At 64.5% G+C, this 21,088-nt stretch overlaps 1 protein-coding gene across 6 annotated transcripts; it reads right to left on the reverse strand.

Moving 5' to 3' along the window:
* Positions 1 to 3,115: 3,115 nt before the first annotated feature.
* On the reverse strand, positions 3,116 to 20,416 carry ABHD16B (abhydrolase domain containing 16B). 6 transcript variants are annotated; one of them, XM_051829092.2, is made up of 9 exons: positions 17,593 to 17,747; positions 14,408 to 14,553; positions 12,014 to 12,162; positions 11,200 to 11,259; positions 7,597 to 7,698; positions 5,471 to 5,497; positions 4,951 to 4,992; positions 4,272 to 4,320; positions 3,116 to 3,527 (listed from the first exon to the last, which is right to left on the reverse strand). In XM_051829092.2, the coding sequence occupies exons 1-9, from the start codon at positions 17,609 to 17,611 to the stop codon at positions 3,432 to 3,434; spliced, it is 690 nt and encodes a 229-aa protein (XP_051685052.2). In that variant the 5' UTR covers positions 17,612 to 17,747; the 3' UTR covers positions 3,116 to 3,431. The 6 variants fall into 6 exon arrangements, with proteins under 6 accessions (XP_051685052.2, XP_051685054.2, XP_051685053.2 ...); XM_051829094.2 differs by lacking the exon at positions 5,471 to 5,497; XM_051829093.2 differs by lacking the exons at positions 4,951 to 4,992; positions 5,471 to 5,497; positions 17,593 to 17,747 and adding exons at positions 16,501 to 16,546; positions 16,650 to 16,691.
* Positions 20,417 to 21,088: the final 672 nt, after the last annotated feature.

Below are 21,088 nucleotides of genomic sequence, written 5' to 3' on the forward strand. Positions count from 1 at the left end.
AGAGCTGGATCAGAAGAGCAGCCGGGACTCGAATCCTCGCTCACATGGGATGCTGGTACTGCAGGCAGAGGGTTTACCCACTGTGCCACAGTGCCGACCCCTACAGATGTTTTTCAGGGAAATCAGAGGAGAGCACGCTGGCAAGTGCTGGCAGTGCCTCCAGCTGGAGCCGCACGTCCGTGTCTGTTTGCTAAGTGCCCTCAGAAGCGGGACATGGCCAGCACCCCCCCTGTTCTGCAACAGCCGAGTGCAGGCTCCACCTGTCACAGCCCTGCATACTCTCTGGCACCAGACATGGGGCTGGTGCTGTCAGAGCCCAGCTTCCCGCAAACGCACGCCCTGATGGCTTCAGTGGGTGCGACCCTGCCACCCACGGCGGGGGCCTGGACTTCAGCCCAGCCAAGCCCCAGTTGTGGGTATTTGGGGGTTGAACTAGCAGATGGAAAATCTCTCCCTTTCTCCATAACCCTGCCCTTCAAGTGGATGAAAAATACAAGAAACATTAAGAAGTGAAGAGAATGAGACCGCGTAGACACTTGCTTACATCACCGTGGGGTGGGGGTGGGCCTTGTGGCACGCGCAGCTGAGCTGCCGCGAACACCCCAACACAAGCCCCAGCTGCTCCACTCTGACCCAGCTCCCTGCTGATGTGCTGGGAGGCAGGTGGCGCCCCAAGTCCTCAGGTCCCTGCCACCCACGTGGGAGACGCAGCTGGAGTTTCAGACTCCCAGCTCCGTCTGGCCCAGCCCTGGCTGTTGTGGGCATTTAGCGAATGAAAAACCAGATGGAAGTTCTCTCTCTTGTGTCTCTTCCTCTCTCTCACTCTTTCAAATAAACAACTTTTTTTTTTTAATTTATTTATTTGAAAGTTACACAGAGGAGAGGTAGAGAGGTTCACTCCCCAATTGGCTGCAATGGCCAGAGCTGCACCAAAGCCAGGAGCTTCTTCCAGGTCTCCCATGTGGGTTCAGGGGCCCAAGGACTTGAGCCATCTTCTACTGCTTTCCCAGGCCATAGCAGGGAGCTGGACTGGAAATGGAGCAGCTGGGACTTGAGCTGATGCCCATATGGGATGCCAGCACTGCAGGCTTTACCCACTACACCACAGCATAGGCCCAGTAAAACCTAAAACAATGTTCGTAGGCACTGGGCCAGAACCAGAGCTTCTTGCAAAGCCAGCATCGTAGAGGGGTGCCGATGGTGTCTCCACTGTTCCACCTCCGATCCAGTTCCCTGGTAAAACAAGATGGCCCAAGAGCTTGGGCCCCTGTGCCCATGTGGGAGACCAGGAGGAAGCTCCTGGCTTCTGCCTGGCCCAGCCATTTGTGGAGTGGCCCAGTGGATGGAAGATCGTATTTGTCACAGGAGTGGGGTGTGTGGTGCAGTGACTGGAATGCCATCTGGGGCACCCTCCCGCCTCATCAGAGCCCTGGCTCTGCTTCCAATCCCAGCACTGATGGTCAAGTCCTGGGAACCTGGCTGAAGCCTGGCCCGGCTCAGTGTGGCTGCTGCTGGTGTCTGGGGTAAAGCAGTAGATGCTGATATCAGTCTCAAAACGAGTGAAAATGGAAATCGCTTAAGTCACTGTGGAGGGAGAAACAGGTGTTTCTGAACCTAGTATCCCTTCCTGCAGATAAAGCGGCTCCCAGTACCCAACACACAGGGGGCGGCGCTGCAGGCCTCCCTCAGGAGCTGGTGGGGCTGAAGTGCCGCCCGGACCTGGCCACATCCCCTCCTCCCATCTGGCCGAGCGCTGCACACCCACCTTGCTGTGCAGCCCATGAAGTGAACCCACATGGAACGTGAGGTGCTGTCTCTGAAGGGCCCTCAAACATGGGGCGACACAGCCCCCCACGCCTCCCAGTGCCTCCCTGCCAACCACCACCTGTTGTGCTCCTGCCCCCACCCCCGAGGCTGCAGGCCCTGTTCTTCCGTTTTTGTCCCCATCCTGAAAGACACACCAAACAAGTGGCTGGGGGCTCCTCCCCAAGGGAATGCTTTATTGACAACTGCCCATCATCCAGCTCACGAGCTGCACGTCAGGCCCTCGCCAGCTCCCCACAGCCCGGACAGCTTCTGGCTCTGCAGAAAGGACACCAAGTGGCACTCATGCCCAGCCACCACACCCATGTGTGCTGTGGGCAGTGCAGACCCCAAGGCAGAGCCCTCTGGCCACGCCCCCTCACCACGCCCCCACGTGGCTCTGGGGAGGCTGCCAGGCTGTGGCAGCTTAAAAGCAGGAGCGCAGCTCCTCAGGGAAGGCGGCCACAGCCCAGCTGCTCCTGCCAGCCCACCCCCAGCTGACCCGCGGGGCTGCTCCCACCAGCGTCCACCCCCAGCTGACCCGCGGGGCTGCTCCCACCAGCGTCCACCCCCAGCTGACCCGCGGGGCTGCTCCCACCACAGAGCCCACTCCCAGCTGACCCGCGGGGCTGCTCCCGCCAGAATCCACCCCCAGCTGACCCGCGGGGCTGCTCCCACCAGCGTCCACCCCCAGCTGACCTGCGGGGCTGCTCCCACCACAGAGCCCACTCCCAGCTGACCGGAGGGGCTGCTCCCGCCAGCCCACCCCTAGCTGACCCGAGGGGCTGCTCCCACCAGAGCCCACTCCCAGCTGACCCGCGGGGCTGCTCCCACCAGTGTCCACTCCCAGCTGACCCGCGGGGCTGGCTCCTCCGTGATACACAGGAGACTGGAGCTGTGGGCAGTGCTGGCCACCCCACCAGCCAGGCCCTTGCAAAGGCAGCTCACAGACAAGAGCCCCACTCACTGGTTCACTCCCCAGACCCACACAGCTGGGGCTGAGCCTGGGCTGAGGGTGGAAGCAGGGAACTCAGCCCAGGTCTCCCACATGGACGGCAGGAGCCGAGGTACTCCGCCATCACCGCTCACTCTCGGGGTGTGCCTTGGCAGGAAGCCGGAGCCGGGCACTGCACCCCGCCACTCCCCTGGGGGCACGGCCTTTCCCGCTCGGCACTGCCCACCCAGGGAGGCCCCCGCTGCGCCTGCAGTTCTAGACAGTGCTCAGAACCCACAAGGAGCCCTCCATGTGACGATTATAAATAAAGCCTAAGGCGACGTAGGGAATGCATTTCAGCACAAAGAAACGCTGTTCTGCAAGGTGAGGCCAAGCTGCTTGCCTGAATTTAATTTTCGAAAAGTCCACTGCATTAAAAAAATAATGAATTTGCTTTGTTGAAGCCAGGTCACCCGTGTGACAGCGAGCGCTGCTGTTTCCTTTCCGGGTCGCAGGGCAGGCACCGGCGGGGCTGCTCCGGACGTCCCCAGGGAGCCACCCTGTCCACTTCCTGCCCCCAGGAAGGGCAGCGCGGTGACCTGTGACCTTTCGTGTGAGATTTCTGCTCACACCCGCTGCAGGCGGCCGGCGCGGCTCCGTGCTTCGCTGGCCGGCGGGGAGGGCGCGCGGGAGGCTAGAAAGGCGCATGCTCTGGCAGGGGCTGGGTGCCGCCCGCGGCCGAGGCGGCAAGGTGGTCGCCGCCGTTCTCTCCGCCACCCGCGACCTTCGACTGCAGGAGGGACGAGAGCAAGAAACAGAGCCTGGGACATGGCCCGGGCCCAGCGGGCCACGGCCCGGGCAGACTCACGTGGCTGATGCCGGCACAGCCGTCTGGGGAGCCAGGCCACGAGCTCAGCCCCACAGGGCTGCAGTCTAGGACCCACCGAAGGGACACTGCTGAAGTGACAGGATCCTCGAAGGAGAGCTCGTGTTAAGAGTTGCTGGTGCCGGGGCCGGCGCCGGGGCTCACTCGGTTAACCCTCCCCCTGCAGCACCGGCATCCCATATGGGCGCCGGGTTCTAGTCCTGGTTGCTCCTCTTCCAGGCCAGCTCTCTGCTGTGGCCCTGGAGGGCACTGGAGGATGGCCCAAGTGCTTGGGCCCTGCACCTGCATGGGAGACCAGGAGGAAGCACCTGGCTCCTGGCATTTTGGGGGTGAACCAGCAGAAGGAAGACCTTTCTCTCTGTCTCTATCTCTCTCACTATCTAACTCTGCCTGTCAAAAGAAAAAATAAAATAAAATAAAAATAAAAATAAAAGAGTTGCTGGTGCCGGGGCAGAAAGATGGGCGTGGCCACAGGAGGGGGTGGGGTCTCTGCACAAAGGCTTCTCTGGGTCACAATCTCAAGTGAGTCTGCAACTAAGTGACCTGTCATGTGACAGGTCGCCCTGAGGATGCTGGACACAGCTAAGTGACGTGTCGGGGTGACAGTGTGACTGGTCGCCCGGAGGCACTGGACAGCTGCACAATTACCTTGATGGTCCCGACGCGGTCTTCGAAGGACTTGAAGGCTGCAGAGTTCCTGAGAGAGAGCAGAGGCCGGATGAGGGGAGACGCACACCCCGCTCAGGTCATAAGAGCCTCGGGGGGCAGCCTCCAGCAGGACCCTCGGGCACCCCAAAATCTCCCTGCAGCGACACCCCCAGAGAGCCCAGCCGAGGCCACGCCAAGGGCTCCTCAGGTCAGAACCGACTCAGCCGCGCCACAGGGCCAAGCCAGAGGTCACACAGCCCCGGCTCGCGCCTCTGGCCCCTTGTTCTGGGCCATGGAAAAGCCTTCCCACAGAGGGGAGGGACCTGGGATGACACCCAGGACAACTCCAGGACGGCAGAGCCGGGAGCAGCAGAGGTGCCGGGCAGCCGGCCTTGCTGCCTGAGGTCCCTCCCACACACAGCAGGGTCCTGCACAGCTGGGGTCAGCAGTGTGGAGGCCTCCAGCCCCTCCTCACACAGACCAGGACTTGGTCTCCAGTGCAGGCCTCGGCAAGTGCATAGACTCCTCCCTGTCCCAGCCTCCAGCAGCCTGGAAGGTCCTTCCCAACCCTTAGCTGCCAGCGGAACAGACCCCTGACTTGAGAGAGGAAGTGCGGGCTGTGAGCCCCCTGCCCCCGCCCAGACGCCCCTGCTGAGTGGTGGGGCACAGGCACCGTTACCTCATGGCCGGCATGCTTATCGAGTGGCGGATGGAGTGGCTGCTGCCGGCAGGCATGAGAAGCAGAGAAGCAGGAGTTAGCGACAAGGACAACACTTGCAGGCGCGCGGCAGCCCGGCGCACAGGTAACCCTGACCACCAGAAGGGGCCACCACAGCTGGATGAGCGTCTGGCCCCCCAAAGTGCCCCAGAAAGAAGAGACCCAGGTGCCTTGTTGCCAGCTCCACAGGGAACACGGCCCTGCTGGAGGACAGTGTGGGACAGGGACAGCGGAGGCACAGACCGGACGCTTCCCCGGCTGTCAGGTGTGACGCTCAGAACACCTGCAGAGAGAGGCTGGGGCGGCCACTCACCGGCCCAGGGGCGACACTCTCAGTGGGGACACAGGCACACTGAGGCCAGGGACGCCCCATCTCCGCTGTTCTTGAGGGGCGTCCACTCTCCCGCCCCGCCCCGTGGGTCTCCCAGAGTCCGCCCTGCCTGACCCGGAGCGTCTCCTGGTGCGCCCAGGTGCGTCTTACCTAAAGGAGTGTGAGAACGGATGAGCCCTGAGACAGAGCAGCAGCAGGAGAAAGCAGAGAGCAGCGTTAGGGGTGGGCGGCCGGGGCCCACCCACCACCGTCCCCCAGGAGCCCCGGCTCCCAAAGGCCACGCAGGGGTGTGGCCCTGTCCCCCATCTCCCTAGGCCCCCACTCCACAGGCAGCACCTGCACAGCCCCTGGTGCAGCCTCCTGGGCGTGGCCACGGGCAGACCCGTCTGCAGGTTAGAAGGGAGAGGGCCTGAGTGTAGAACAGACCCGGTGCAGGCGTGAAGAGGCCGCCGCACGCTGGCCGGGCTCAGCCACACCAAGCCTGCTCCTCTGTGCCAGCACCACACAGACAGCTGCTGGCACAGGTGAGACACAGCAGTCGATCCTCCACCACGCAGCTGGGCCACTGCCTCTCACACACGAAACCAAAACAGGCAGCCGTTCCCAACCTGGGCAGGGGGCCTCAGGACCGGACACACTCTCCACCCAACAGGTGCTCTCCTCGGGGGAAGAGGACAACCGAGCTCCTCAGAGGGCCGGTCCCTTGTCCAAGGTCACCAGGCCAGAGGGCAACCTGAGCCAAATACGGTCCCCTCTGCCCCAGAGCACACCAAGGCCTTAGGCCAGGCTGCCACGGACAAGCCCACCACGGACCCGGACCCCAGGGTTGGGGGACCCCCTGGGGGTCGTCCGCCCTGGAGTCTGGATGTGAAGCCCCCTCGACCTTAGTCCCAGGTGCAGGAAGCAGTGATGAGGACGTCAGGGGAGGGGCCTCCCTGGCAACCCACACCCAGGACGGCTACACACAGGCCACCGTCAGGCACCCCGGACACAGCCAGCCAACGGGAGAGGCCTGGCTGCTGCGGTACCATCCTGGCGGCCACACCCCTGCGGGGAGAGTCAGACATCACACCGGCGGCACAGGCACAGCCAGCACAGGCGCAGCCGTCCCGCACCCCTGAGGCTGCATCACGAGGTTGGTGGCCAGTCCACGGTGTCGGGAGACAGCGGCCACTTCATTCCTCGTCAAGGAGAGAGGAGCTCTGGAGAGGAGCTGCCCTGAGGGGGACAGGACCACTGGCCCTGGGCCATTCCCAGCATCCCAAGGCCTCCACTCCCGTCAGGTCTCCATCTAGGACCCTGAACCACCTTAGATGAGACTGAGTACTGAAAAAGACCAAGTGGACGCCAGTGCCTGCAGCACAGGCACCCCACACCAGCGCCGGTTCGAGTCCCGGCTGCTCCACTTCCAATCCAGCTCCCTGCTTATGGCCTGAGAAAGCAGAAGATGGCCCAAGTCCTTGGGCCCTTGCACCCACAAAGGAGACCCAGAAGAAGCTCCTGGCTCTGGATCAGCCCAGCTCCACCTGTTGCAGCCATTTTGGGGAGGGTCTCTCCCTCTCTCTGTCTGTAACTCTGCCTCTCAAATAAGCAAATAAATCTTAAAGCAAACAAACAAAAAAGAACACGTGACCCCAAAGTGAGCAGACACCCCCGCGGAGGATGTGGGTACCTTTAGGCGCAGCAAACACTCAATGCTGTGGTGGGCCGGCATCTCCAGGAAGAACAGGTGCACCTAAGCTCCTGGGAGCAGCCACCACCACCAGGCTCAGCACCGTGCACTCGGGCGGCAGTGTCCCAAGGAGCCTCCCGGGGAGCCACAGCCAACCCCTGCCACCGCCCGCTCGGCTGCAGCTCGGGGCTCCCACCCTGGGCCACAGCTCAGCTGTGGGACGCAGGCACCGCGTGCGCTGTGCAACGTGAGGGCTGTGGGGCCAAGAGGTTCACGACCTCCTGGCCTGTGGCTGCACTCCCTGGAGCCCGGGCCAGGCAAGATGCAGAGGGGACAGCAGGGGCCTGCCCAGACCCACAGGTGAAGTGGGCACCCTCAGTGCAGCTTCCAGGAGCAGCACCGTCTCAGCGACCCCAAGCACGAGACAGGCACGTGTGACCGTCCACTTAAGAAGACAGAGGTGACAGATGAACCCCCACCCCCAAACAAGAGTCTATGCAGACAGGGCCGTGCGCCTGAACCCTGGGCTGGAGGCTGACGCCACGCTCCTACAGCACCCCGGCCCTGACCAGGCCTGGGGCACTGTGTATGGCGGGGGTCTCACCTCATGTCCCCAAGCTTCCTGCTGATGGCAGAGCCCATGGTGGACAGGGCAGCTGACGTCTTCTGTCCTGCCTGTGAGAGAGTTTCCTGAGTCTTCTTGTAGCTGGGAGGAAGACACAGCCAGTCAGCCAAGCCAGCCCCAGGGCACCACAGCCCAGAGGCCAAACCCCAGGTACCTGCAGGCCCTGGGCGGGGGCAGGGCAGGGGGCAGAAGCAGGCCCGGCTCCCTGGGCAGCTATGAGGGAGGCCCTGGGGGAAGAGGGGGGGCAGGCCCTGGGGGAAGGGGTGGGGGCAGGGCCTGGGGAAGGGGCAGGGGCGGGGCAGGGGGGGAAGGGGGCGGAGGCAGGCCTGGCTCCCTGGGCAGCTACGAAGGAGGCCCCAGGCCGCCTGCAGGGACACCTGAACTTGCTCCGCCCATTTTCCTGCCTTCTCACAGGCCCTGACTACCTGGGAGACACCACAGGACCGGGCTGCACACCCGGGAAGCAGCCCAGGAACGTGCTGTTCCTAGACCATGCTGACACATGTCCAAGTCGTTCAAGACGGGGGAACGCAGCACAGCCCCCAGGGGCAGTGCAGCCTGTGCCCTGCCCCAGCATGGGAGCCCCTCAGCCCTCCACACCGCAGGGGCTGGCGCGGGTCCATCTGCTCCGAGTCACAGCTCCATGACCTGAGCATCGGCACACAGGCCCAGGGATGCGGAACACTCCTGGACCCAGCGAGAGTCAGCACCCGAGGCGGCCAACCCTGGTCCAGCTGCCACCACAAACAAAACCCATGACAGCATGCATCAGGGCAAAGCCCACAGCACAGCACGCGTGCTCAGCCCCTGGGCCACAGCGAAGGCTGGGGGCCTCCTCGCCCACCTCAGCATCACCAAGCTGAGCCCTGAGGCAGTCACAGTTTGAGACAGGCCCCCCCACCCCAGCAGAGCCAGCAATGGGCCTCTGCCACGGCCCCACAAGGCCCTGTGCCCTCCACGGGCTAACAAGATGGCGGCAGGCGACACAGGAAAGGGACAGGTTTCGCAGCCGCCCACACAGGATGCCAAGAGCACTCGGCACCCAGGAACACAGCCTGAGGACACCGCCCACCTCCACTGCCCTGGAAGCAGAGCAGGAGGCACCACACCCACTCTGGGGGCCGCGGGAGTGAAGGTGTGTCGCGGAGGGCCAAAGCAGGGTGAGCTGGGGCCGGGAGCACCCACAGGGCCCCCGGGACTCAGGGTGGGCACGGGGTCATGAGACCTCAGAAATAGGGACCTGCCCCAGACACAGTGGGCACCCACGTACAGCCAAGTCCAGCAGGGCGCTCACAGGCCCTGTCTCACCCAGCAGTGAGGTCACCCCTCCAGGGCTCACTGTGCTGCAGGCCCATTCTGAGGGCCACGGCACAGACAGGGAGGTGACAGGGCCGTACCCTGGCCAGCACCTTTGGGAACTGCTCAGACCTCATGGACAGACAGCAGCTCCGCCCCCAGGAGCGCGTGGCATCTGGAAGACATTCCTCCTCCTGAGTCCCCTTCCAGGGCTGCCTCCCCCGACGTGGGCTGGGCAAGCGACCAGATCCCGGCTCGCACGGCCCCAGCCCGGCTACCTGCTGCTGGGCTGCAGAGCTGGGAGCGGGGGCTTCCCCAGGAGACCCCTGCTCCTTCCTTGGCTCTCACTACTTAGCTGTGCCTTTCGCCACTTGTGTCCAAAGGACTCCAGGTGAACTATGAAGTAACGGCAGGGACCTGTGGGGCTACCCCTACCTGGGCTCTCAGCCACACACACACACACACACACACACCCCACCTGGGCTCTCAGCCACACACACACACACACACACACACCCCACCTGGGCTCTCAGCCACACACACACACACACACACACATACCCCACCTGGGCTCTCAGCCACACACACACACACACACACACACACACCCCACCTGGGCGCTCAGCCACACACACACACATACATACACACACACCCCACCTGGGCGCTCAGCCACACACACACACCCCACCTGGGCGCTCAGCCACACACACACAAACACATACACACACACACACCACCTGGGCGCTCAGCCACACACACACACACACACCCAGCCACACACACATACCCCACCTGGGCGCTCAGCCACACACACACACCCAGCCACACACACATACCCCACCTGGGCGCTCAGCCACACACACACACACACACACACACACACACACCCAGCCACACACACATACCCCACCTGGGCGCTCAGCCACACACACACACACACATACATACACACACACCCCACCTGGGCGCTCAGCCACAGCCACACACACACACACACACACACACCCAGCCACACACACATACCCCACCTGGGCGTTCAGCCACACCCCCCACCTGGGCTCTCAACCAGCTCCACCCACAATGAAGGCAGCAGGGTGCGGCTTCATAGCACACAGGCCGAGCAGCATGGGTGCAGTCTCCCAACCCTGGGTCTGCCTGTGCTCACGCTGCCCACGGGACAGCCGTGCCTCGACCTGAGGAATGCTGGCTCCCTGCGGAGCTGCTGTCCACTGCAGCTCTGAAGACACAGCCCACCGGGGCTCCTTCACTTCCAGGGCTGGCCGTTGTGCCCGGAGCCCTCATCTGGCAGAACGCGCAGGTGCAGGTGCAGAGGGAGCCAGCTCGCCCCCCAGCTCCTTCGAGACAAGCTCAGCGGTAGCCACTCCTGCCCACGCTCCGTGGCACCCAGGCAGCACTTCCTGCCACACGGGGGATGGGAAAAATCCACAAGGCTATCTTTAAACACCCACCCCAGTTCAAGCTACCCTGACTGGAACACTGACCATGAGTGCACCACCTGGTTTAAGTGTCTGCAACACAGGAGTCAGCCTGGCCACTGCTCCGACACTGAGCCACACCAACTCACCGTGCTGTGCCAACACGCGAGGCAGGGTGGAGCCCTCACCGTGCTGTGCCAACACTGACACCGAGGACGGTGCCCTCACCGTGCTGTGCCGACACCGAGGATGGTGCCCTCACTGTGCTGTGCCGACACTGACACCGAGGACGGTGCCCTCACTGTGCTGTGCCGACACCGAGGACGGTGCCCTCACTGTGCTGTGCCGACACTGACACCGAGGACGGTGCCCTCACTGTGCTGTGCTGACACTGAGGACGGTGCCCTCACACGTGCTATGCCAACACGCCACGTGAGGGACAGTGGCTCCCAGACCACCGGGACTTCTTCAAGCCCTGCCGACGCTGTCCAACAATGCTCCTAGCATGCCCAGATGACAGCTGGCTGACGCACACCGTGCCCCACGCACATGCCCCCAAGGTACGAGCACAGCTGAGACCCTGCCAGCCGGGGCCAAGTCTGCAGAGGAAGAGCAGAAACCACAGCTACCAAGACCAGGCCAGGAGGTGCTGGCCACTCTGCCCGCGGCCCTCGGGGCTCCGTCAGGGACGCACCGCCGTCTGTGGCCTGGGCAGTGTCCCTTGTCACTGCCCTGCCCCTCCAGCGTGTACAGTAAGAGAGGGGCAGCAAACACCAGGCGAGCTCCGTGCTGTGCCACAGGGAGCCAGAGGCAGAGCAAGGGGGAGCGGCTGGGGCGCAGCACTCACAGGTCAGACTGCGTCACTCTGTCATTCCACTCCCCAAGTTTCTCAGATGTTTTCACATAGCTGAAAACAGAAAGTCCGTGGTCAATTATTTAGAAGAAAAATTTCAACCAAGGCTTCAAACCGCAGGCGAGACTCCAGGGAGACAGGTCAGCTGGCAGGGCCTGAGCTCCCCAGGGCCCAGGGCCCAGCTCCCCAGCACCCCAGAGCCCCAAGTCCCAGAGCCCAGCCTGCCCGAGAACAGGGCCTGCCAGCTCTGCCACCTGCAGCACCCCCGCAGGACCCAGGGCAATGCCTCTGCTGGAAGCAGCTCTGGGAACAGGGCTGCAGGGTCAGCCACAGGACACAGCCTGCACGGCCACCACACCTCCGGGACAGACTCTGGGACTCAAGTACCACCACCCGAGAAGAAACACAGAGCTGTCCACTGCTGAGGCTGATGGGGTTGGTGGACCGTGAATAATCCATCTGTGCACAGACCCGGCCTCCGGGAGACACTGCCCAGCTCAGGGGAGCCCCGAGGCCATGCCCCAAACTCCATCCTGTTGGGGTCACAGTGCATTTCAGCAGACACAGCTGGGATGGCCACAGAGCACGCACTTGCTGAGGGCCCTGAACCCCGCGCTCGTCAGCCTCTGCCTGGGCAGCCGGCTGGGGTGCCCACATGCCTTCTAAGGAATAAACAGAGGCACAGTTCCCAGGTCAAGGACTCGGCCTCACTGGACCCCACCCTGTGGCAAGGAACTGTGACCCAGCCCTGTCTCTCCGTCCTCTGGGAGGGGACAGGCGGGGGACACTCGCTGCAGCCAGCACCTACGCATTAGAGACTTGCACATCGTGCCAACTCCGGGACAGGTTCTGCTTCAGCCCCTCCAGGGCGGAGAGGCCCAGCCTCCTCTTCAGCTCTCCGCAGTGCCTCTCCTTGGCCGCCAGCACCTGGCGCAGGGTGACGATCTCTTCTTCCACCTGCAAGGCACACAGTGGACTGCAGGTGACCAGCGTCCTTACACAGCTCATCTCAGGACAGCATCCACAGCTGACGCCTGCTTTCATCCAGCACCGGCACCCCGACACCTGGAGAACTCCCCAACTCCCGAGCTGTGCGCCTCACTGCTCCCTCAGGAGCCCACGGCAGGAGCAACCCAGGGGACAGATGCGGCCTGGCCACACCCGTGCTGCTGGGCTCAGCTCCAAGTCTCGGCCAAAGCAAAACCTGAATTCTCTTTTGTGCTTAAGGTAGTTTGGGCTGGGTAGCAGAAAAATCCCAAATAATGAAGACCTGAACTTGCCCAGATCTTAAACTTGAAACAAAAGAGACTTCTCAGACCACCATCCCGTAAAGCTGTGGCACTTGGACTTCTCTCATCTCAGCTGTGGAAAAAGAGGCCCCTTTCCCAAAAGAGTGACTTTTGGATCAAGGCACTAAAAATTAGCTTACTACCAGGTTTCATTTTAGAAAATAAACCTAACATGAAGTAATTCTTACTTATTTTCTTAAAACTTGTTTATTTCAGAGGCATGGAGGCGGGGAGAGCGAGAGAGAGCCCATGTCCCCTAACGCCCACAGCAGCTGGGGGTGGGCTGGTCCAAAGCCAGGAGCCCAGAACCAAACCCAGGTCTCCGTGTGGGTGGCAGGGACCCAGTCCTGCAAGCCATTGCTGCTGCCTCCTGGGGTCTGAGGTCCCAGTGCAGGTCACCCACCCGCACCTCAAGATCCAGACCAGAGCTCACCCCGAGGAGTCCCTTCCAGAAACACAGGCTCACCCAAGACCAAACCAGCACCCACAGCAGCTAGCACGTCCCATGGACGTGCACCCGTGCCTTGGGCAGCAGCCAGCCAGCAACAGGGCGTCAGCCTCTCCTCGCAGCTCTCCTGTGGGGGCCAGCGTTTAGCCTCAGGTTAGGAGGCCCACACCCACACAGGAGTACCTGGGTTTGATACCTGGCTGCCGACTCCAGCTTCCTGCTCAAGTAACTGGGCTCCTGCCACCCACAGGGGTCTGGGTTGAGCGCTCACTCGGGCCGTGGCCGGGCCCAGTCCTGGCTGCTGCGGGCCTCTGAGGAGTCAACCAGCAGACGGGCGCTCACTCTCTCTTCTGTCACTCAAAAAGACAAAAACAGAAACCATCACCCCAAAGACCCTATGGGTAAAGTTACTAAACCAACACACGGTGGAAAGAGACGCAAAGCCAGGTCTCCAGGGCCTTGCTAGCTCTCTGACCTCCTCTGAACAGACACAGCCAGGTGCCGTCCACTGCGCTCTGGAGCCTGGTCCCCGCCGGACCTCAGACAGCAAGGTGGGGCTCACGGTGCTTCGGCTTCTCTCTGGCTGGGGGCTGCAGCCAGCTATGCAGCAAGTTCTGGCATCTGAATCAAGCCACCACTAGAGGCTGCGCTGTGGCGCAGGTTAAGCCTCCGCCTACAGCACCTGCATCCCATGTGGGCACCAGTACGAGACCCGGCTGCTCCTCTGCTGATCCAGCTCCCTGCTGTGGCCTGGGAAAGCAGTGGAGGACGGCCCAAGCGCTTGTGCCCCTGCACCTGCGTGGGAGACCCGGAAGAAGCTCTGGCTCCTGGTTCCTGATCGGCCCAGCTCCGGCCACTGCAGCCGTCTGGGGAGTGAACCACCAGATGGAGGACCTCTCTCTGTGTCTGTCCCTCTCTCTGTCTGCAACTCTTCCTCTCAAAAAAATAAATCTTTTTTTCTTAAAGGCCACTACTAAACTCTGTGGCCCAGAGTAAAAAGAAACTCGGTGGTCAGTGTGAAAAACAAACAATGCTGGGAGGCCTCTGCCCCCACCCATCTCGCCCTTCTGGCATCAGGATCACCAAATCACACAAAGCACGTTTCGGAAAAGCAGCGTCTTTAGAAAAGTAAGATGTATAGGGTCCTCACACTGACGTGTGATTCCACAGGGACTCTCCCAGCAGACTGCTAACCTGAGGGGCCACCTCCCTGTGCACACACAGGCCTGTACACCAGACTCACAGGGCACACAGGTGCACACCAGACTCACGGGGCACACACCACCCTCAGAGGGCACACACGGTGTGCACGCCACCCTCATGGGGCAGAGGTGGGAAGACAAGGCCGGGCCCTGCCTCCACTGTCAGCACACAGAGCTGGGCCGTCCAGTGGGAGCTGCAGCAGGGGGGCACCCCTGTAAAGCAGAGCGCTGCTCTGTCCCCCAGGGACCCGCGGCCACGGTACCTTGACGAGCTCGGCCCTGAGCTCCTCCTCCTCTGCTGTGGTCAGAGCCTGCACGGCCGGGGTCTGTGTGCCCATACCTGGGCCGATGGGCGCCTCCGAGACGAAGTCGGAGAGCAGCACTCTGCTGGGGGAATTCAGGTTGATATCTGCCAGAGACAGAGCCAGGTCAGAGACGCAGGGAGGCCTGGGTGGGGGAGGAGGGAGGGGAGGGGAGGAGGGGGAGTAGCAGGAGAGGGAGGGGGAAGAGGGGGAGAGGGAAGAGGAGGAGGGGGAAGGGGAGGTGGAGGGGAGCACTCTGCTGGGGGAATTCAGGTTGATATCTGCCAGAGACAGAGCCAGGTCAGAGACGCAGGGAGGCCTGGGTGGGGGAGGAGGGAGGGGAGGGGAGGAGGGGGAGTAGCAGGAGAGGGAGGGGGAAGAGGGGGAGAGGGAAGAGGAGGAGGGGGAAGGGGAGGTGGAGGGGAGCACTCTGCTGGGGGAATTCAGGTTGATATCTGCCAGAGACAGGGCCAGGTCAGAGAGACGCAGGGAGGCCTGGGTGGGGGAGGAGGGGCAGGAGGATGAGGAGGAGAAGGGGGAGGAGAGGGGCGGGGGGAGGGGAAAGCAGGGGTAGGAGGGAGAGCACAGGCCTGCTCTCGGAGTCTGTGCGGTCGGCGCAGGCAGCCACGCTTTGGCCACGCAGGCCCAACCCAGCGTCATTCGGTGGCTCTGCCACAGCAGAGACCCCAGTGCAAGGCAGCCACGCCCAGCTCTGCCTCCCCCTCGGGAACCCTGAGCTCTGAGGTGGAGACCCCGCCCTCCCGTAGGAACACGGGGCTCAGAGACCCTGGCTGCAAAGCACCCACCTGGTGGAGCCCCCATTTTTAGAGTGACTTAACCTGGGGCAAACACAGTCCCCTCAGCTCATCTGCCAGGGACAAAAATGACAGACAGGGAACCTGTGCAGTCACTCAGCCCTACACCAGCGTCAGTGACACACAAACCCCCCAGGAGCAGCCAGGGCACAGCCACAGGCTGAGGAGTGGGGTGTATGTGTGGCAAGCACGGGTGAGCCTGGCCACGGCCGCAGGCTGAGGGGCAGGGGCCCAGCACAGTGCCTCAGGCCTCAGACCCACGCAGGGTCAAACGCCCACTCATTCTGGGGCGCAGTACAGGGTCTCCTTGCCTGCACTAAGTCTCCCAGACACCGAGGCAGGAAAATGGTCTCCTCCGGTTCACTCTAACCCTGGCACCTGGCCGCTGGCCAGTCGTTCCGGGGGTCAGCACCGTGAGTGTGCACGTGTGTGTAAGGGGACGGCAGCGAGGTCTGCTCCCACTGCGCATGTCTTAAAGAGCCCACAACAGGCCGGTGCCGCGGCTCACTAGGCTAATCCTCCGCCTAGCGGTGCCGGCACACCGGGTTCTAGTCCCGATCGGGGCGCCGGATTCTATCCCGGTTGCCCCTCTTCCAGGCCAGCTCTCTGCTGTGGCCAGGGAGTGCAGTGGAGGATGGCCCAGGTGCTTGGGCCCTGCACCCCATGGGAGACCAGGAGAAGCACCTGGCTCCTGGCTCTTGCCATCGGATCAGCGCGGTGCGCCGGCCGCAGCGCGCCGGCCGCGGCGGCCATTGGAGAGTGAACCAACGGCAAAAGGAAGACCTCTGTCTCTCTCTCTCACTGTCCACTCTGCCTGTCAAAAAAAAAAAAAAAAAAAGAGCCCACAACAGGCAAGCTGGACGCCCGTGTCCGACTCCTCCCCAGCGGCTGGCGGTGTCTCGCTCCCGCCACCGGGCGGACCCTCGCCGTTCACCGGGCTGCATGGGTCACTGGGCGTCCACACCGCTGGGCTGAGCCTCCTCTGCTGCCTCTCTCTAGGCAAAGGCTCTCGGCAGCTTCTGCCTGGAGAGCAGGAACTGGACTCCGGCGGTCACCAGGGACAGCCCCCTCCAGGGAGCAGGCGTGGGGCTGCAGCCACAGTGAGGCCCAGGCGCCAGGGCTCCCTGAGGGAGGGAAGAGGCCCCGCCCCACCCCTGGGCACCAGCACATCCTGTGTGGGAGGAGACCCCCACCCAGTCAGGCCTAGCTCCCTAACGGACAGAGAGGCCCTGCACCCACCTGGACAGGCCTGCCCAGCCCCAGTGCTGTGGGTGTCTGCAGTGACCTACTGGATGAGGACATCTTTCTGTCACAGTGCAAATTAAAAAAAAAAAAAAAAAAAAAAAAACTTGTAAAATGAAGTCGTAGGGGCCAGCGCTGTGGATTACCAGGTAAAGCCACCACCTGCACCCCATATGGGCCCCAGTTCCAGTCCCGGCTGCTCCATTTCCAATCCAGCTCTCTGCTGTGGCCTGGGAAAGCAGCGGGAAATGGTCCAAGTGCCTGGGCCCCCGCACCCACGTGGGAGACCCGGTAGAGGCGCCCGGCAGTGGCTTCGTATCGGTCCAGTTCCGGCCTTTGCGGCCATTTGGGGAGTGAACCAGTGGACAGAGGACCTCTCTCTGCTAACTCTGCCTTTCAAATAAATAAGTAAACCTAAAAAAATAAAATAAAATAAAAAAGGAAAACCTGAACGCTTCACAGAAAGAACATCACCAGAAAATCTAAAAAAGTCCCCGAGGGGCGGTCAGACGCTGTCCGGCCGTGGCAAGCGCCCGCTCATCTAGGTCATTCTTACGGCCGCAACTGTGACGTTGCCCACCCAGGCAGAGGCGAGCGAGGCCACTGCAGCCCCCGCCGGATCCAAACACCAGCACCCAGGATCCTGACGCTGGTTCCCGTGCGTGGGCGCGCCGGCAGCGGCAGGGAAGGCCTGGGGCGCGGCCGCGCCCACGCAGGACCCCGCGCCCCCCTCGCGGGGCCCGGCCGCCCTGGAACCTGGCCCGCGCGCCGGGTGTGCCCCGTCTCGCTCCGCCCGCTCCCCAAGAGACGGCCCCGGGCGCGCTGGGCTCCACGCGGCGTTGCCACGCCGGGGACACCGCGCCCCACCGCGCGCCGCTCCGCCGCCCCGCCCCGCGCGGCCGGGAGCGTCCAGGGCCAGGCGGGGAGTCCCGGGGACCCGCGCGGAGGCTCCGAGCACAGTCGAGGCCTCGAGGCCAGGGGCCCTGGACCCGGAGAGGGGCGCGCAAAAGACCAAGGGGACGGAGGCCGAGAGGCGACACCGCGCGGCCCGGACCCGTCTGCGGCGGAGGGGCCGGGCCCCGCGGCTACCTTGGCCGGCGGAGTCCATGTCGGCGGCGGCCGAGCTCGCAGGCAGCCCGAACCGAGCAGTCAGGCCGAGCGGTCAAGCCGGGGTGTCTCTCGCCGCGTACCCAGCAGCCAGCGGAACCACCTCGGCCGCTGCGTATTACGCAATCAGGGGCGCGACAGCCTGTTTCCTCTCGGGGCACAAGCCCCGCCTCCGTCCCGCCTCCACGAACGGCACCCAATGAGAGCGCCCCTTGGCCCAGAGGCCGGCGGTTTTTTTTTTCCCTCCGCACCCTGATAGGCCGAGGCTGCAGGCACCGCCTGAAAGGGAGGTGGGGCTCTGAGGGACTCCCTCCGGGTTGGCTGCGGCGGCGAGACTGGCAGGTAGAAAGGTCTGAGGCGCAGGTAACGCGGGCCGGCGGAAGTGGGAGGGCCGCCCCACGCGGCGCCGTGACCCTCGCGGGGGCGATTGCCGCTGCCGGCGAGCGCCGTGGCCCGCGCGCCTCGGCGGGGTGAGGCCGGAGCTCGTGGGACCCCCCCAGACCCCGTCCTCCGACCGCGGGCGGCGGCCTGCCCGCTCTGTAAGTCCTTGTCCGCTCGCGGGGACAGCCTCGCGTGGGAGTTGTGCAGGATATGACGAGGCCTCGCCTCGGCCTCTCGCCTGGCGGGGTGCCCCCTGCGCGCAGGCCCAGCGCTCGCCTCGTGCCCACGGCTTCCGCCCGGGTCAGCAGCTAAGGGACCCTGGCCGAGCCGCTCGGCGAGCGCAGCGGCTCCCGGGGGCCTCTGGGCCGGGAACCGGCCGACTGGGTCCGGTCCGCCCCGCAAGGGAAGCCGCGCGCAGCGTCCGAGCCTCCGGGCCACCTGCCGGCCCGACCGACGCCTCCACCTGGCTCGCCACCTCCCTGGGGCGCGGTGTCGTGGCCTGGCCAGCCCTGGCCAGCAGCCCCGCCCGCTCGCGTCCCGGAGCCTGGCTCCAGGAGCTGCCGAGGACGCCCAGGCCCCCTTCCACAGCAGCCCGGAGTGTGGAGGGAAGGAGCCCCCAGGGCAGCACCCCCTCCAACGCGCCCCTGGGACCCTGCCACGCCCACGCCCTCACCTTCCCGTGGGGCGAGAAGCAGCAATCACACAGCTCTGCCATCAACCTCATCAGGGTCATCTTAGCTGGGCTTCCAAAAGCGCGCGCAGGGGGAGGAGAGGGGAGGGGCGGGGACGGGGGTCCATGGGCCCCTAGGCCTGGGGCATGCGCGTTCTCTGTCCGCTGCGGGGTCTCGCGGGGCTGGGCTACAGCCCCCAGGGCATCTGGAACTCCTCGGGCTCCAGCGGGCTGCAGTGAGTCGCCTCCACGTTCTTGAGGTGCTGGCGCGCCAGGAAGAGCGCCAGCTGCCGGCGCCGCCGCGGGCTCAGGCCCTGGCCCACGAGCCAGGGGAAGGCGGGCCCGTGCGGCCCCCAGGTCTCGCCGTCCGCGAGTTCCTCGTGGCAGCGGGCGCGGTAGGCGCGCAGCAGCGCCAGGCACCAGTCCTCGTCCACGCGGTAGCGCGCGTAGAAGGCGGCCTCCTGGGCCAGGCTGCCCACGCGCAGCCAGCGGGTCACGGCCGCGCGGCCCTCGCGCGCCATCACGGCCGGGTAGCGGTGCTGCAGCAGCCGGAGCAGCAGCTCGTTGCCACGGTTGCCCTGCACGTCGCCCGGCGCTGGCGGCGGCGGCAGGCGGCCCGCGGTGCTGACCACGTCATCCTGCGTGCGCCGCAGCAGCAGCACGGGCCCCGGGTAGCAGCACAGCTGCTCGGCCACGTTGAGGTTGAAGTGCTCGCGCACCGTGCGCACCACCAGCCCCTTCCAGCTGTGCGGCATGACCTTGAGCGCCAGCGGCACCAGGTCGTCGAAGGTGGCGTCCAGCACCAGCGCGCCCAGCTCCGGGTAGGTCATGGTGGCCCAGGTGGCCGTGAAACCCCCGATGGACCAGCCGTAGACCACCACGTGGGCGGCCGGGAAGTGCAGGCGGTGCAGCGCGTACTTGACCACCACGTCCATGGCGTTGGCGTCGTGCTGCGGGAAGGGCGCGCCCGTGCTGCCCCCGAAGCCGGGGTGGTTCCAGCCCAGCACCGAGTAGCCGGCCTCCAGGGGCGCCGAGAGGCAGCCCATCTCGTAGAAGCCGGCGTTGCCTTCGCAGCAGATGACCAGGCGCAGGCCGCGGCCCTCGCTGCCCGGGTCCTGGCGGCGGTCCATGAACATGGTGTCGATCTCGTTCCCGTCGCAGGCCACCAGCTTCGCGCGCCGGCCACGGTAGCGCTCCACCAGGCGCTCCTGGCCCTGCTGCAACAGCGGCAGCAGCGCGCGCGTCATCAGGGACATGGAGCCGGGGTACACGAGCCAGCGGCCCAGCGAGTGCGCCAGCGCGTAGCTGGCCAGGTGGCCCGGCAGCTCGCGGATCTGCTGCAGCAGGCACTGCGCCTGGCTGCGCGCCCCACGCGGCGGCCGTCCCGGCGCGTCCCCTCCCAGCGCCGCGTCACGCAGCAGCCACACGCCCGCCGCCGCCGCCGCGCACGTGAGCGCGCGGTGGCCACTGCCGCCCCCGCTGGCAGCGCGCACGTCATCCCAGCGGAAGTCCACGGGCCAGCTGCGGAAGTTGTAGGTGTAGTTGGCGGTCAGGTAGATCTTGAACACGTGCACCAGGGCCTTCACAAAGCAGACGACGCACATGTGCGCGGGCGGTGGGCGCCAGCCCTCGCACCTGAGGCTGGCCCGGGGCCTCTGGGCCGCGGCCCCCCCTCCGCCGTGGCCTTTGTGACCTGGGGCCACCGGCTTTATGATTCGCTGTTGCTGGGGGCGAGGGGCGCACGCGGGGGGGGGGGCCTCCCCTGCTAAGCCGAAGGGAGAGGAGGCCGGCGCAGACCTCCTCTCCCTCCGCGGCCGTGGCCCTGCCCCCGCGTACTTTCCCCCAGGCGCGGGCTAGCAGCCACCGCCTTAGACATCCTCTTTCCCTTGGCACCGGCCCCAGCCGAGGACTTCTCCAGGTGGGTCCTGCCTGGCTGGGCTTCCTCTTTCTCAGCCCTGGGCTGAGCCCCCTCACCCCAGACCGCCCCCGCGAGCTGCACCTTCCTCTTCTGAGAAGCTGGGGTGAGTTCCCCTTTTCCTATCGCACTGGAGTTGCTGACGGCCCAGGGGCAGGGCCCCAGGACCCGGATGGGGGGCCCTCGGGGGCCATTCAGCAGCTGCCTGGGTCTGGGAGGAAAGACACTGGAAGCAGCCAGACACGTGCTGCCCGTGTGGGACGCCCAGCTTCCTGCTAAGGGCAATGGAGATGGCGCGGTGGTGGGGTTCCTGCCTTTGGGGGGCTGCACTGAGCCCTGGCACGAACCCACAGGTAAGATCTCTCCGTATGAAAGGATAGTATTACAGAAATGCTACAACCAGGGAGTTGATTGAACCCAGCACCACTGAGACCCGATGCCAGGCCTGCCCCAGACCCCGAGCTGCTTGGGGAAGGGGAGGTTCCAGGCCCCAGTGAGGCATGTGCACGTCT

Source organism: Oryctolagus cuniculus, chromosome 11 (genome assembly GCF_964237555.1).
Source record: "Oryctolagus cuniculus chromosome 11, mOryCun1.1, whole genome shotgun sequence".
In the NCBI taxonomy this organism is placed as follows: domain Eukaryota; kingdom Metazoa; phylum Chordata; class Mammalia; order Lagomorpha; family Leporidae; genus Oryctolagus; species Oryctolagus cuniculus.